The sequence below is a fragment of the Puma concolor genome, chromosome A1, assembly GCF_028749965.1.
Source record: "Puma concolor isolate L17-30 chromosome A1, mPumCon1.1.hap2, whole genome shotgun sequence".
Taxonomy (NCBI): domain Eukaryota; kingdom Metazoa; phylum Chordata; class Mammalia; order Carnivora; family Felidae; genus Puma; species Puma concolor.
This window is the reverse complement of record NC_141667.1, coordinates 96,715,543-96,731,035: the sequence shown is the minus strand read 5'-3', so window position 1 is coordinate 96,731,035 and position 15,493 is coordinate 96,715,543. Positions and strand designations below refer to the sequence as shown.

At 41.8% G+C, this 15,493-nt stretch overlaps 1 protein-coding gene across 1 annotated transcript in view; it reads left to right on the top strand.

Annotated features, from left to right (window-relative positions):
• The first annotated feature begins 4,909 nt into the window (after nucleotides 1–4,909).
• The window catches only part of THBS4 (thrombospondin 4), a 43,828-nt gene continuing 33,244 nt past the window's right edge, over nucleotides 4,910–15,493 (top strand). Inside the window, exons 1-2 of the mRNA XM_025923539.2 lie at nucleotides 4,910–5,165; nucleotides 11,331–11,534. Coding sequence (XP_025779324.1) covers nucleotides 5,078–5,165; nucleotides 11,331–11,534 — 292 coding nt within the window. The 5' untranslated portion in view covers nucleotides 4,910–5,077. The remainder of the gene's footprint in view (nucleotides 5,166–11,330; nucleotides 11,535–15,493) is intronic.

Here is a 15,493-nt window from a genome sequence, read left to right as displayed (position 1 = left end):
TTGATGCTCTTGCATATAACATGCATTTCCTGTTTGTTGTGTTCTTCCCTTACTTTGTCACATGGAGATTCTCATCCTTCATGATTCAAATGAAAAGCCAGACCTTCTAGGAAGTCTTTTCCAATTCTAACTACAAGTTACTTTCTCCTAAGTATTTCCTTGTTTCTTAGGACACGTGTCTACTATAGATCTTATCATATTATTTACATCATCTGGTTTCCTGAGTAAACTGTGAGCTGAAGATCAAGAACTATGTTTTATTCATCATTGTATGGCATTGTCTAACAGCATGCTGGGCACATTCTAGAAGACTGTCAATAAATATTTGTTAAATATATTAAGTGATGGACACATAGTAAATATTTGTTGCTAAACTGATCACATTAATGAGAACAAACTCTCTCTAATTAAGATTTCATACCTGACAGGCAACTATTCTTTCTAGCTTAACAATTTTGTCACTGATTGGATAGCAACACCCACATAATTTTAGAATTTGGAATTAGAAAAATTGTGTATATCTAATCCAACTCTTTTATGAACTCATTAAGGCTCATTTGTAATTAGTTATACCAGTTTTCCTATTGATAGTTAACTGAGATCCTTTATATGTTCATTCTTTTAGTTAGATTAAACATGTCCCCAGGAATTCAAGTGATACTATTTGTTTGCTTACAAACCTTTTTTTTCCCATAAACTTCAATTCAAATCAAATTATCCTGAATTCTAAACCCCTGACATCCAAATGAATAGCATTTTAGTATTTATTACAAGTTTTCTTTATGTCCTATTATTTCATTGCACCTTGCATCATATTTTCTTAGCAAATATATTTAGACATCTGGCACTAAATTTGGTATTGTCCTGGCACAATAATCATTATTATCACTTGACATTGCAGGAACTACCATGCAGATGGATTAATGTATTGTTTAATAAAGGAGACAAGTTACTTTAAGAAATGCTAGTTTCAAAACTCTCCTTAGACTTCAAGTTGGGTAGACATAGTTATTTGTAATAAATGTCTGCACAACTGCATTTTTCCAAGAAATTTTTACACAGCATTTAGTATATTAAAGAAGCTTAATGAGAGGTTTTTCTAACAGTCTGCTTAGACTCTTAGTGAGATTGAAAATGAGTGATTTTACACATTTCTTTTCGCTTCACTAATCTTCAGTGCCTAAATTGCTATCTTTTAATTTCTGGGAAAAAAAGCTTTTTACTTTTAACTGCACACCAATCAAAAGCCCCCTACCTAATTTACAGACCCTTATTTGTGCTAATGAGTTTCTAGAGAAGCTGTTTTCCTGTCACTTAATCAAGTACCTTCCTTTGTTATTAACATTAAACTACATAGGAACCCAAACTCTGCATTTTCCTGTGCTGTGGCATAAATGTTATCACACATCATGGTGTAAACTATATTCCTTTTAAGCCATCTTTATTTTATTATATTTTTTTAGAGAGAGAGAGAGAGGGAGGGAGGGGCAGAGAGAGAGAGAGGGAGACAGAGAATTCTAAGCAGGCTCCATGCTCAGCACAGAGCTTGACGCGCGGTCCCATCTCATGACCTCGTGACCCTGAGCTCGTGACCTCAGCTGAAGTTAAGAGTCAGATGCTTAACTGACTGAGCCACCCAGGCGCCCCCAAGCTTTCTTTACATATTAATCATTATTTCCCATTTCCATTCCCTTCAAGAACTCAAGTGGAAAACTTGGCATAACTAATGATAACCCTGTTCAAATAACAATTAACAAATATGCAAAACTTCTGCTTCGTTGTGCCCAATAGCAGTATGTAATATGAGTAACTTCTTGCACTTCTAAAGAACAGAAGGAGTAGGAGCAGATGGGTATCCCCACATCCAAAATGAGGTTTGGATATTGAGACTGATGATGTTGCCACGCATGTAGCAAAAGGGTTTGAAAAAGTTTATCACCCACATAATGAGGCTTTCTGGCGAGAGTAGGATGGGCTCCCAAGCTTGTGTGAAGATGGTTTCAGAGAGCAGGGAAAGGAGATGGTTTGGGGATTTTCGTGGTGGTTAGGGGGTGAGGCTGGGGTGAGGGTTCCTGGCTATAGTTAGGGCTTGCACAGTGGAACTTCCTGCCAGCACCAAAGAAGGGAGAACCCAGGCTTTCTTCTCAGCTTGCTCAGATATGGGGCTGAGGGGGAGGGGAGTGGCAGACATTGAAAGCTGTGAGCAAACATAAAAAAATGTTATATTCTGTGTTAAACAGTTACAAATGGAAGGACACCTAGTATATCAGTTACCTACTGTAACTGCTACTATGTCAGTTACATAACAATCCTAAAATCTTAATGCCCTCCAAAAATAAACGTTTATTCGCATGTCTGGAGTTGGCTAGACAGCTCTGCTGATCTTGCCTGAGCTCACTCACCTGAGTCAGCTGACAGCTAATCTCAGGTGGCTTTGCCTAGGATGACTGTGGTGACTCATCTCTGCTCCATGTCTGTCATCCTCCAACAAGCTAGCACAGCCATGCTATCATGGCAAAGGTAGAGATGAAAGAGCGAGCAAGTGCAATCACACAAATACTTTTTAAGCTCCTGAATGTGGCATATTTCCTAAAATCTATTGGCCAAGGACGTTACATGACCAAGCCGAGAATCATAGTGGGAAGGCAAAAGATATGTAGATGGAAGAACAAAGAATAGGGACAGTTTTTTGCAACCTCTCACACAAATGGATTACTAACATATCACAGCCTCTTATAACCTACTTTGCTGAGAGATGGAAAATCAGTTCAGTGAGTTATTCACCAGTAGGTGCTAGGCTCTATACTTGCAATTGGGGCTACAAAAATAAATAAGAGTGTTAGGGAGCTCATAGTCTGATATTGGGGTAAAATAAACAATACATTATTATTTTTTTAATGTTTAATTTTTGAAAGACAGAGAGACAGAGTGAGAGCAGGGGAGGGGCAGAGAGAGAGGGAGACACAGAATTTGAAGCAGGCTCCAGGCTCTGGGCTGTCAGCACAGAGTCCGACATGGGGCTCGAACCCATGACGCAAGGCGAAGTAGGACACTTAACCGACCGAGCCACCCAGGCTCCCCCAACAATGCGTTATTAAGATAAATTAAAATCCAGCGTGATAAGTGCAACAACAGATATTTTAATAAGGTGGCACAGAAAAGAAACTGATTAAGTCTTTCACCTCCTTGGTCATAGATTTCATAGCCAATTTAATGGATTTTATTATAATAAAAAATAATTGATTTTCCTCTTGGTTCCTCCTCTTCCTTCCTTATGGAAGACATAAAGAAAAAGCTGGGTGAGATTCTCCAGTGAATAGTTTAATAAACATCCAGGCTCTTTAGCAGCAAAACTAGATTGTAAGTGTGCTGGGCTAGCAGAAAGTCACTTGGTTCTCTTGTTGATCCATTACCCTTAGTAGTCATCCAGTTTCCCTTAGTAGTCATCCAGTTTCAAGCAAAATTTATTGTGTGTCTACCTGGGCAAGCTATTTTGCTGGCCGTCTCCTAAGAATTGGGGTCACCTAGCAAAGGTGACTAAATGAAGATGACTTAAAACTAAGATCTGCCTCCAAATAACTACAGTTATTGTGTCAGTCCATTGTAGAAGACATAAATAGGCAAAGCTGTTCTGCTTCTAGCAGAAGTTGGGAACCTGGAGGCTGCTCTCACCCAGGCCACTGTCGGGGACAGTTTGAAGATTTGAACATTCTTCAGTCATTTCATTGGTTTACAGTTACATTGCTGGAAACACATGCCCTTTTTCGCTACAGTGCACTCTCATATGTAGAGAAGCAGTACCCCATTCCATAGAGTGGCGTTAGTGTAATGTGGCATTAAATAAAACCCAGAACTGTGGTAGACCTCAAAGAGAAGCGATATCCTAAGATAGCTTGCAAATCTCCAGGTCACCAGCAATGGCTGGAATCATAATAGGTGAAGGGTTAAGCTTGAAAATAAGATGATGGGTTCATCTTCCAGCTTGTGGCACATAGCTTATTAACCTTCCAAGTGACATTCTTTGAGACATGACGACAGGGATAGAAATACTTTGCTGGATCTTCTCCATTACTCAAGATTGTCTAACAGGGAAACATTTTGCCATTGTTCTGAAATATCTTTTCCTCTGGTTAATCCCCATTATCCTGGGGGGCTTCACTTAGGAGAGAGATGAATTCCTTATGTTCCTTCCCTCTCTTTCGGTATGCTCCCTGCTCCCAAACCTTCAAACTGTCACGTGGAATCTTTTGGGAGGACGCAACAGAAGTGGGCATGCAAGAGTGTTTGGAAACTAGACTGAAAATAAACCGCCCTCCTATAAATGGTTCTGTCCGGATTGATTCCTTGAGATGTGTTTTATTTCCGTTAAAAACTCAAAACTTTCAAACGTTCACTGTTCGTGTCTTAAAACTTGATGGGAAAAATATTCAACATCCGAGGCACTCAAGAAAAGCTTGAAATAAAAGAAACCAATTGCTGTCTGGACCGCTTTAGGAGGCAGGAGAGTCTTCAGGGTTCATTCTCAAGGGAACCTACGACGGGCTACGGGCGTTACAAAGCCTCTCCAAGCGCGGTTCTTTTTAGAAAACAGAAGGAGGAAAGAAGGGGGGGGGGGGGGCGGACAGGGTCACTTCATCTCTCCCCTGTCCTGTGTGCCTAGAGCAGCCCTGGCTGCCCCGCTCTCTCCCAAGAACCCTCGCCCGCCCAGGTCCCGCTAGACCGCGTCTCCTTCCCCTCGCCACACGCAGTCCGTCCCCTCCGCCGCCCACGCTCCCCGCTTGGCCGCCCCCTCTCTTCCCGGCGAACCGGCTTCCCCGCCAAGGGGGCCGCCCCGGCCTCGGCCCTCCCCCGGCTCCGGCCGGCCAGACCATAAAGAGCCCGGCGCCAGCGGCGGAGGCAGCCGCTAGTGCGCTCAGCTCTGCACCGCCCCCGACGGCAGCCCCGGAGGCCGCGCCCCGCGCACCCTGCACCTGCGCCGCCCGCGGGGCCCGACGGAGGGTCAGCGCGCAGCTGGGGACACCGAGGCACGGCCAAGCCGCCTCGCTCGCGGGCGTCCGCGGCTGCAGGAAGAGCCAATATGCTGGCCCCGCGCGGAGCCGCCTTCCTCCTGCTGCACCTGGCCCTGCAGCCGTGGCTAGGGGCCGGCGCCCAGGCCACCCCCCAGGGTAAGTGGGCTCTCGCCGGGGCGGGGGCGACGAGCCCCGGGTTCCTCCTTCGCGCTCCTCTTGGACGACAGGAGGGACCAGCTCCGCGCGCTGCTTGCCCTTGGCTCCCAGGGCCTCCGTCGGTACTTCTCTGACCCTCTGGGGTCTGAGTCCCAGCATTTTGTGATTGGAAGTGGCGATTGGAGTACAGCATTTTCTGAGAGACCATTATCCAGCCATGAGACCACTTCCCTAAACAACAGCTTAGGGGATTCGAAACTTATTTTCAGTCCATGCAAAGAAGTGGAGTTCATTTCAGAGCTCACCCTGCGCTAGACCTCTAACACATCCTGAAATCCAGGTTGTATCCCCTGCGGTTCTCTCTGGCCGGCCATCCCCTAAGCCTTTGAACACTAAACTCCGACCCGGCGGGAGCGAAGTTCCCGAGAAAGGCACACGCAGCTTTACTCTCTTTGCCCGGCTACTGGCTCTTTGCTGCTCTTTGGCCCCCAAAACCATCTTTGGGAGTCGGCATCATCTCTTGATTCCTGAGATGAATAGAGCAGGAAGGACCAAGAAGTCGGTGTTTCTCTTCTAGAGGTAAAAATTCGATAAATGCTTTGAAAAGACAGCTGAATAATCTTCAAACCTCTGTGTGAAATGGGGTGAAAATGACCATTGGGCAGAATGCGCTTAAGTTTAAACTGATTTTTTTTTTTTTTTTGTAAAGGTCAAAAGGAAGAAATTACTTAAGCAAGAAAAGATGTTAGGGCTCTCACTGGCCATCCAGTGATGACCTTCACCTGTTGACTTATTACTGCGGCATGAAATAAAGCTGGAAGGAGTCAAACAGGTTGAAGTGAAAGTTGTTCTTCCTCACAAACCCAGGGTGAAGCATGCCTCTGAGGGAAGTCTCCAATTCCTCCCTCTCCTATTGCAGTAATAACCCATTTAAACTTTGCATGTCACCAAATAACTCCTTTTGATTTCAGACCAGGCAACCAGAATAGTGGTTTCAGGGGGTAGGTAATAATACACTGCATTTAGTTTGCCTTGAAATATTGGAAATACTATAGTGTGTATTTATTCATTGTGACCTCTCTTCGAGGAAGGTAAGAAAGCTTTTTTAAAAAATTGAAGTGTAATTGGCACAGAAGGATATATCAGTTTCAGGTGAACATGAAACATAATGATTCCAAAATTGCATACATTGTGAAATGATCACCACAATAAAGCCGGTTAACGTCTGTCACCATACACCATTACAAAAAAAAAAAAATGACTTTCTGCAATGGAAACTTTTGGGGTTTCCTCTCAGCAACTTTCAAATATGCAATACTGTATTATTAACTATAATCAGTATGCTGTACTTTAAATCCCCATGGCCTATTGGTTTTATAACTGGAAGTTGGTACCTTTTGACACTTTTCACCCTTGCCTCCACCCCTACCCCCCCCCCCCCACCAGTATGCTCACTGTCTATGAGCCTGGCTGCTTATTGTTTTAGTTGCCACATAGAAAATGAGATCATACAGTATCTGTCTTTCTGTGTCTGACTTATTTCACTGAGCATAATGCCCTCAAGGTCCCTCCATGTTGTCACAAATGGCAAGATTTCATTCCTTTCTTAGGTTAAATAATTTTCCATGATACACATATACCACATCTTCTTTATTCATCTATTAATGGACACTTCGATGGTTTCCACATCTTGACTATTGTACGTAATGGTTCAGTGAACATGAACCTGTATATATCTTTTTGAATTAGTGTTTTTAGGGTTTTTGGATGAATACCCACAAGTGGAATTGCTGGATCATAAGTAGTTCTATTTTTAGTTTTTTGAGGATCCTCCGTACTGTTTTCCATAGTGGTTGCACCAATTTACATTCCCACAAACAGTACACAAGAGTTTCCTTTTCTCCACATCCTTGCCAACACTTGGTATTTCTTTTTGATAATAACCATTCCAACCGGTGTGAGGTGATAACTCATTGTGGTTTTAATTTCCCTGATGATTACTGATGTTGAACATCTTTTCATGTGTCTCTTGGCCACTTGTATGTCTTTTTAATATAATTTATTGTCGAGTTAGCTAACATACAGTGTATACAGTGTGCCCTTGGTTTCAGGAGTAGATTCCCATGATTCATCACTTACCTACAACACCCAGTGCTCATCTGTATGTTTTCTTTGGAAAAAAAATATCTGTTCAGATCTTCCACCCACTTAAAAATCAGATTCTTTTTTTGCTATTAAGTTGTAGGAGTTCTTTATATAGTTTGTATATTAACCCCTTATCAGATATGATTTGTCAATATTTTCTGTCATTCGGTAGGTTGTCATTTCATTTTGTTGATGGTTTCTTTTGCTGTTCAGAAGCTTTTTAGTTTGATGGAGTCCCACTTGTTTGCTTTTGCTTCTGCTGCCTTTGCTTTTTGATGTTAGAAAGGAAGCTTTTCGGGGTGCCTGGGTGGCTCAGTTGGTTAAGTGTCTGACTTTGGCTCAGGTCATGATCTCAACTTTGTGAGTTCAAGCCCCACATCAGGTCTCTGCTGTCATCGTGGAGCCCACTTCTGATTCTCGGTCTCTCTCATTCTGTCCCTTCTCCACTCAAAAATAAGTGAACATTAAAAAAAAAAAGGAAGCTTTTCAAAACAATTCAAAAGTTTTCTGATTGTACATAGGATTTGGCAGTTTTAAACTTAGGGGTTAATATTTTGTGTTGTATGAATTCCTGACATGTGAACACACAGCCTCATGATGTGCTGCAGGTATGGATTTTGCTGCTTCTTGGAGCTGCCTGTTTCATAGGACTCAGAATAAGGCTATACTTCCTAAATTATCTGGTTAACTTAGTTGCTGTAGATTATCAGATTAAGTTAAGTTTCTGATAGATTGTTTTATTGAGTTAATTAGTCTTACCATCATCAGCTCAACTGAATAATAATTTGTATCCTTTCTCCTGTGAGCTGCCTTGCTAGTTTTATTGGTATGTATTCAATTGTCATACTGTGGTAGTTGGACTGATTCGTAGTAGTAATTTCACCTCTAACAGTAGAAAGTTGTGCTTAGATCGTGGCACTATTAATGAAATGTAATAACATTAATAGAAAATTGTGTCTCATTTCCTTTTCAAAACCCTCTCCAAACTCATTACCAACTAATCCCAACTCTGCCTCTTGAGAGAGAAGCCAGTGGGTTAGATGAGCCTTGAAGATTGAAATAGGGTAAATTTAGCTTGAGCTAAATCATGTGCCTAATCCTAGTCAAAGCAAGACTCCAGAATAGCAAGAGTTTAGTGTTGAATGCAGTTCCCATACCTTGAACACACATTGGCAGATGGCTTGTCCTGAATGGAACTTTTAGACATATTGTCTCATTTTCCCTTGTTCTTACTGATGGAAATGTAAAGCTTGCAATTCTCTGGAAATTAAAAAATTCTGTTCCCTTTTTGAAGTACAGTAGGCAATAGTCTTCATGTTTGGGGGTGGGGGGGAAAGGCAGAGTCCTAGAAGGAACATAATAGATGTTTTGCTTTCCAGTATTTCTAATATTAAATACATTATTTTGTAAGGTCCTTAAGTACATGGAAAAGAATACATATCCAGTATAAAGACAGATAGTTTCTTAAAGAGTAGAAATTCTTGAGTAATTAGGGTTTTGCCTGTTTGTTTTATAACTTTTATTTATTTTTTCTTATTACAAAAGTAACACCTGTTCATTGTAAAAATAAAAATAAAAAATTGCATAAGCAAAAAAAAGGAAATAAATGTATAATTATATGACCCAGAGATAGGTACTATTCATGTTAGGTTCTGTTGTGCTGTCTTTCAAATGTTTTCATTTGGAAATATATATTTCAAGTGGGGTCATGTTACATGTATAGTTTTAAGATTTTTTCAATTCTATATATCATGAACATCTTCCATATCTGTAAGTATTCAGCTGCATTACCATTTTTGATAGATAATAATCCACTTTTGGGAGGGACTAAAGTTTATTTATTGAGCGCTCTAATAAAGGACCCTTAAGTTGCATGCAGTGTTTTGATATTATAAACAATAATTTGTTGAACAATTGTAGTGCTACAGGATGGCTTGGATGGCTAAAATCTCTTTGATCTCTGTCAAGCCCTTCTTTCTCTGCTAAGGACAGTTGATGTTTTCATTAAGAAGTGCTATGCTGGGGCGCCTAGGTGGCGCAGTCGGTTAAGCGTCTGACTTCAGCCAGGTCACGATCTCGCGGTCCGTGAGTTCGAGCCCCGCGTCAGGCTCTGGGCTGATGGCTCGGAGCCTGGAGCCTGTTTCCGATGCTGTGTCTCCCTCTCTCTCTGCCCCTCCCCCGTTCATGCTCTGTTTCTCTCTGTCCCAAAAATAAATAAAAAAACGTTGAAAAAAAAATTAAAAAAAAAAAAAAAAAAAGAAGTGCTATGCTAACGAGGCTTTGGTTTTCCACCTCTTCCAGTTAGATTTTCTCCCATTTTCTTTGGATATCTTTGGGTATCATTGTATTTTTTGTTTTTACAGTCAGATGGTGAGAAAAATACCTTATTGTTCAAGTTAGCAATTCCTTCATCATTAGTTAAGCATATGAACTGTGTGTGTGTGTGTGTGTGTGTGTGTGTGTGTGTGTGTGTGTGTGTATACATACCACAGCCTGCAGGAACTTCGGCCTCTAAACCTTTTTTCTAGATACAGTAATGTGTACACACACACACACACACACACACACACACACACACACAAAGTACTTATTTGCCATTGTAACTCTTTTTCTGTAAATTGTCTATAAATTGCTTTTTCATATTCTGTGCCCATTTTCCTTCTCTTTTAAAAAATTTTTTTCTTTTTACTTTTTTTAATTACATCTAAGTTAGTTAGCATATAGCGCAACGATGATTTCAGGAGTATATTCCTTAGTGTCCCTTACCCACTTAGCCCATCCCACCTCCCACAACCCCTCCAGTAACCCTCTGTTTGTTCTCCATATTTAAGAGTCTCTTCTGTTTTCTCCCCCTCCCTGTTTTTATATTATTTTTGCTTCCCTTCCCTTATGTTCATCTGTTCTGTGTCTTAAAGTCCTCATATGAGTGAAGTCATATGATACTTACCTTTCTCTGACTGCTGTGTCCATTTTTCTATTGCTTATTTTATTAATTTGTAAGAGCTCTTTATAAATTATGGATTCTATTACCCTTTTCATAACCAGATTATTGTATCTAGAAAACAGCTTTAGAGGCTGAAGTTCCTGTAGGCTTTGGAATTGTTCAAACAATATTAGTATAAACCAACAAAAATACTGAATAACTTCTAGTGAGTATTACCCATTTGGCCTTTGCCTTTTAAATAATTCTGGATGTATACTCTTAAAGCTCTCAAAAATATTACAAATATGTATATGTATCTATATCTCTAGATAGATAGATGATAGATAGATAGATAGATAGATAGATAGAAAAAGAAAGCAAGAAAGTAAGAAAGAAAAAGAAAGCAAGAAAGAAAGAAAGAAAGAAAGAAAAGATAGAGATAGATGCATCCAACCTGGGGCTAGAACTTAGAACCCTGACACCAAGAGTCTCCTACTCTACTGGCTGAGCCATCCAGGCACCCCTGCATCAGGATTTTTAACAGAGAAATATGGGAGAACTATATATGCAGAAAGGGAACACTTGGGTCTCACAAAGGCAGCAAATTGTTTGCTGACACACTGTGTCCCACCACATCCATTCTTTCTGCTGCATGCCTGGTATCATTTATCACTGACCTGGAAACTACAGTCAGCTCTGGTCCAGGGGGTGCATGAGAACCCTAAGGCAGGCATTTACTACTTGGAGACATAAGAGAAACAATGACTTGCATGCTCTCACCTGTCTCCCTTGTAGCCTTTAGTGCTTTTCCTAGTGGGCTTTTTCAGAGCCACTTCTTGGGCCAAATGTGATTTACGGTTTGCAAATTTAGTCTTCTCTTGGGGGTTCATGACCTAGTGATGATGATTATGCTGTATTTTTTCTGGTTCAAATGTCCAGCCACTGTAAGAATGATAAGGAAGAACTGGTGAGTTTAGCAATGTAAATGGTAACCGTGTTCATGTACGTTATATCTTACTGTCAAATTGTGCCCCCTCAAAAAAATGTTTGTCCCAAACTTTTTTCACTGATTATCCCTTTCTCTCCATTCTCCCTAGTCTTTGACCTTCTCCCATCTTCCAGCCAGAGGCTGAACCCAGCTGTTCTGCAGCCAATCCTGACAGATCCCACCTTGAATGAGGTCTATGTGATCTCCACCTTCAAGCTACATTCTAAAAGTTCATCCACCATCTTGGGCCTTTACTCTTCAGTTGATGGCAGCAAATATTTTGAATTCACTGTGATGGGACGCTTAAACAAAGGTAAGCACATTTGCAGAAACCATTTTTCTAAGAATCTTCTTTTCCTATTTGAACATTTGGGACCTTCTTGTCTTGAGATGGTTTCCTCCTCCAATTTTATACTGATCCAACATTCATGTCAGTTTTCAATACAAAATTCTTCTGATTGTTCATTGACCTGTCTGGGGAGGATGAGTTGATAATTTGGAGAGAGGATGAAGAATTGTTTGTGGCCAAAATGCCCTTTGACATTGTCCCACCTCCTGTTATTCTGAGTCCAGTTTGGGAAGGGACAGGACCCAGGACCATTAGGCCACTGACTTAGTTCAAGCTGTTACAACAAATACCATAGACGGGGTGGTCAAACAAGAGACATTTATTTCTGACAGTACTGGAGGCTGAGAAGTCCAAGATCAAGGTGCCAGCAGATCTTGTTCATGGAGAAAGCCTGGGTCCTGCCACCTTCTTGCCATGTCCTTCCATGGCCTTTCCTCAGTGTGTGCCAGTGAAGAGAGCAAGCTCTCTGTCTTGCCTTCTTTAAAAGGAGACTAATGCCATTGTGAGGGTCCCACCCTCATGACCCAATTTAAACCTAATTACTTCCCAAAGGCCCACTGCCTAATACCACCACACTGAGGGGTTAGAGCTTCAACATCTGAATTTGGGGGGAGGTGGGGAGGAGGGACACAAACATTCAGCCTCTAACAGCCACCCACACCATTCTTCTGTTCCCTCGGAAGCATGTGGCTTAGCAGACCTAACTCCCAGCTCTGCAAGAACCTCCCTGGACTTGATGCAGAGAACATACCTCAGTCAGTAGAACTAAATGAACAGCGTTCTTTTCCACCTGTTTCATCCCAGTTTACACAGGTCTGTCATCTGTTTGGTTGCTTTGCTGTCAAATGTTTCATTGTCACAGTGAGTTACTACAAATACTAAGAAATGATTCTCAAAGAAACAGGTCACTATTTTTTCATCTCCTTCGCCTCCACCCATGCCCTGGGGACAACACCTGTTCCTGCTTATTGAGGAATGTGACAGATACGTGTTCCTGCTGCCTCATGATTTTAATAAAAAAAAGGGGGGGGGGGCTGGTCCTTCTGGCTAGATGTTATATTTATTTCACTTTGCTTTACTTCAAGTGCTTCAGACTCTCTATCAGATTCTAATTGTGATTGAACATTTAATTTTCAGATATCAGGAGCTGACAGAAATTCCTAATTCTTAGCTTTCATAGGACTACAGAGTTAAAAGCAGGAAGGAATGGGTTTTTAATTCATTTTATGTCAAGTCCCAACCACCCCCCTGCCCCTTCCCTCCCCACTCATATGTGCTCTCTCTGTCTGTACCTCGGGCCTGTCAGGGGCTGTGTTGAGGTCCCAGATAGTGAAGGGAGTCTGGGGACATGGTGACATGTCTCAGCTTGGTGACAGAAGGGCCTTCTGTGGAGTGAAAAACTCTGCTCCTAGCTTTTCATCCTCACTGAATCTCCCCCCTCCATTTCACAATTGTCCAGTATGCGTGAGCCCATTGTGGAAAATCTGTGTTGCCTGGAAACACAAGGCAGCACATTCCCCAGAACGGATTCTTTTTGTTGACTCTATATGGGCAGAGGTAACACCAGATAGCAAGATGAAGAGGTAAGCGTGTTTTTAGTGCTTCCTTTGAACAACCAGCAGTCATGTGATTCAGCTGTAAACACCAGCTGATCTCCATGTTAGAGGAGAAGACCCCAAGGTTGGATGAACACCTCTCCACCTTTCTGGATTTTGTTAGAAAATGAAAATTAAAGGAAAACAAAGAGGAATTTATACCAGAGTTTGGAGAGTGGACGAACTTGACATAGAGAATTTTCACTGGAGCAATAGAGAAAAGTATAGACAGTTGCCAACACGGTCAATCTGAAGGTTCTGTGAAGGAGCAGTAGCCTTCAGACTGGAACGAGAAGGAGAAGTGACTGGGTCCATCAGCTCCATGGAAGAGACGGGGATGTGATTGTGACTCCCTGTCGAGGTATTTGATAGTGGCCGTGCAGGCCTGACCTGGAGGGTCGAGGAGAATCATCTACCTTGAAGGTGAACCCCAGTCACTGTCTAGGGATCTAGATGAGCTCCTACAGTAAAGTGAAGTGTATTCCGTGAAGAATGTGCAGCACAAGTTGGCCAATGAGCTCCCTGCTTCTACAAGTCAGCCTTTGCATGGCCGCCTCATTATTGTTCATAAGCATAACTTGGATGGAGTTAGGCTGGATGGCAGAAACCTTTAGTAGCTTCCCATTCCAAACTGAATAAGATACAGATGTCCCTGCTGAGCTGTCAGAACTTTCTGTGGCATGATCTCCCAACCAGCCTTTGCAATTTATCCCTTCTTCCAACCCTCCATGCAGCCTATGCTTGAGCTAGATGGACTAGTTACCATTTCCTGGCCCCACTCATGATGTCTGTCTTTCTCTATCCTTTTACTCTTGTCCTTTGCTCCCCACGGGTACCTTTCCTGCATCATATACAGATACCAAAATCCTAAAGATACAAGACCGTTCTCAAATTCTTTCTGACACCTTTTATTACGATTTCTACAGAAGGTACTAATCTTAGTTTGCCTTGTTCTTGAATTCTTCTCTCCAGTAGGTTGTAAGCTCCCTCAAAGCAGGAACTGAGCATCCCTGAACTCACCTTTGTGTCTTTTGTAGCCCCTAGCACAGTGCCTTGTACATAAAGTAGCTCATGAGCAAAGTGAATAGAATAAATGGAGGCTGTGAAGAGTAGCCTTGTTTATTAAAGAAAATATACACTGTTGTGAAAATTCTGGAAGTATACAATGTCTGGCACATAATAGTTCTGGCTCAAATGCATTAATGAATTTTGAAGACCATTTGGATGAGGACATAAGGGAAATGGACTATTTTTGATATAAATGATCAGATTGTTAGTAATACAGGTGGTACAATCTTGGTAGAAATAAGCATTCTACAGAAATCACCTGGCTGTACAGAAGACCTGGTTGATATTTTTCTTGTATCTGGCATAGAAGCAACCTTCCAGTTAGGATTTTGAGTTTGAGTCACAGTTAAATCTCTTAACAGCTCTGTCTCCATGAATATGTCTCTGAAGTGCTTAGCCTTGGTTTACTGTCTCTACAGTAGGGTTGATTGATTGCAAGAACTGAATTATATAAATATACTTTTTATAGATTGTGAAGCTCAATAAAAATTTCAGGTTCTTCCATATGCTTCTATAAGATAGGTAGAAAGAAGAGGAAGAGAAAGATCTCTGTTTTTTTTAGGGGACTGTCTTCCAGAGAGGATTTGGTGAACTCTTGGCTTGCCTTGATGAGACCTTCACCTTTCAGAAAAAAACAATAAGAACTGCTTCTTTAGTCTTAGTTTGTTTGCCACAGAAGAACAACTTGGGGGGGTGCCTGGGTGGCTCGGTTGGTTTAATGTCCGACCGACATGACATTGGCTCAGGTCATGATCTCACGGTTCATAGGTTCAAGTCCCATGTTGGGCTCTGTGCTGACAGCTCAGAGCCTGGAGCCTGCTTAGGATTTTGTGTCTCCCTCTCTCTCTGCCCTCCTCCTGCTCACAATCTGTCTCTCAAAGATAAATAAACATTAAAAAATTTTTTAAAAAGAACAACTTGGTGCTGTGGAAATGAAGGGAACCCCAAGAATTTGCAGTAATAACTGCAGACAGTCAAGCTCCTTAGCATTAAGATAGGACATGTCAAATAGTTCAGAGTAATGGTTCACAGAGAAGTCTGTGGGCTAAAGAGAAACACAGTATAAGAGAGCTAGATGAGTTTCAAAACTAGAATTCTGGGGGCACCTGGGTGGCTTAGTCGGTTAGGTGTCCATCTCTTGATTTCAGCTCAGGTCGTGATCTCATGGTTTTTGAGATCGAGCCCCATATCAGGCTCTCCACTGGCCATGGAGTCTGCTTAAGATTCTCCCTCTTCCACTGCCCCTCCCCCCCCCTAAAA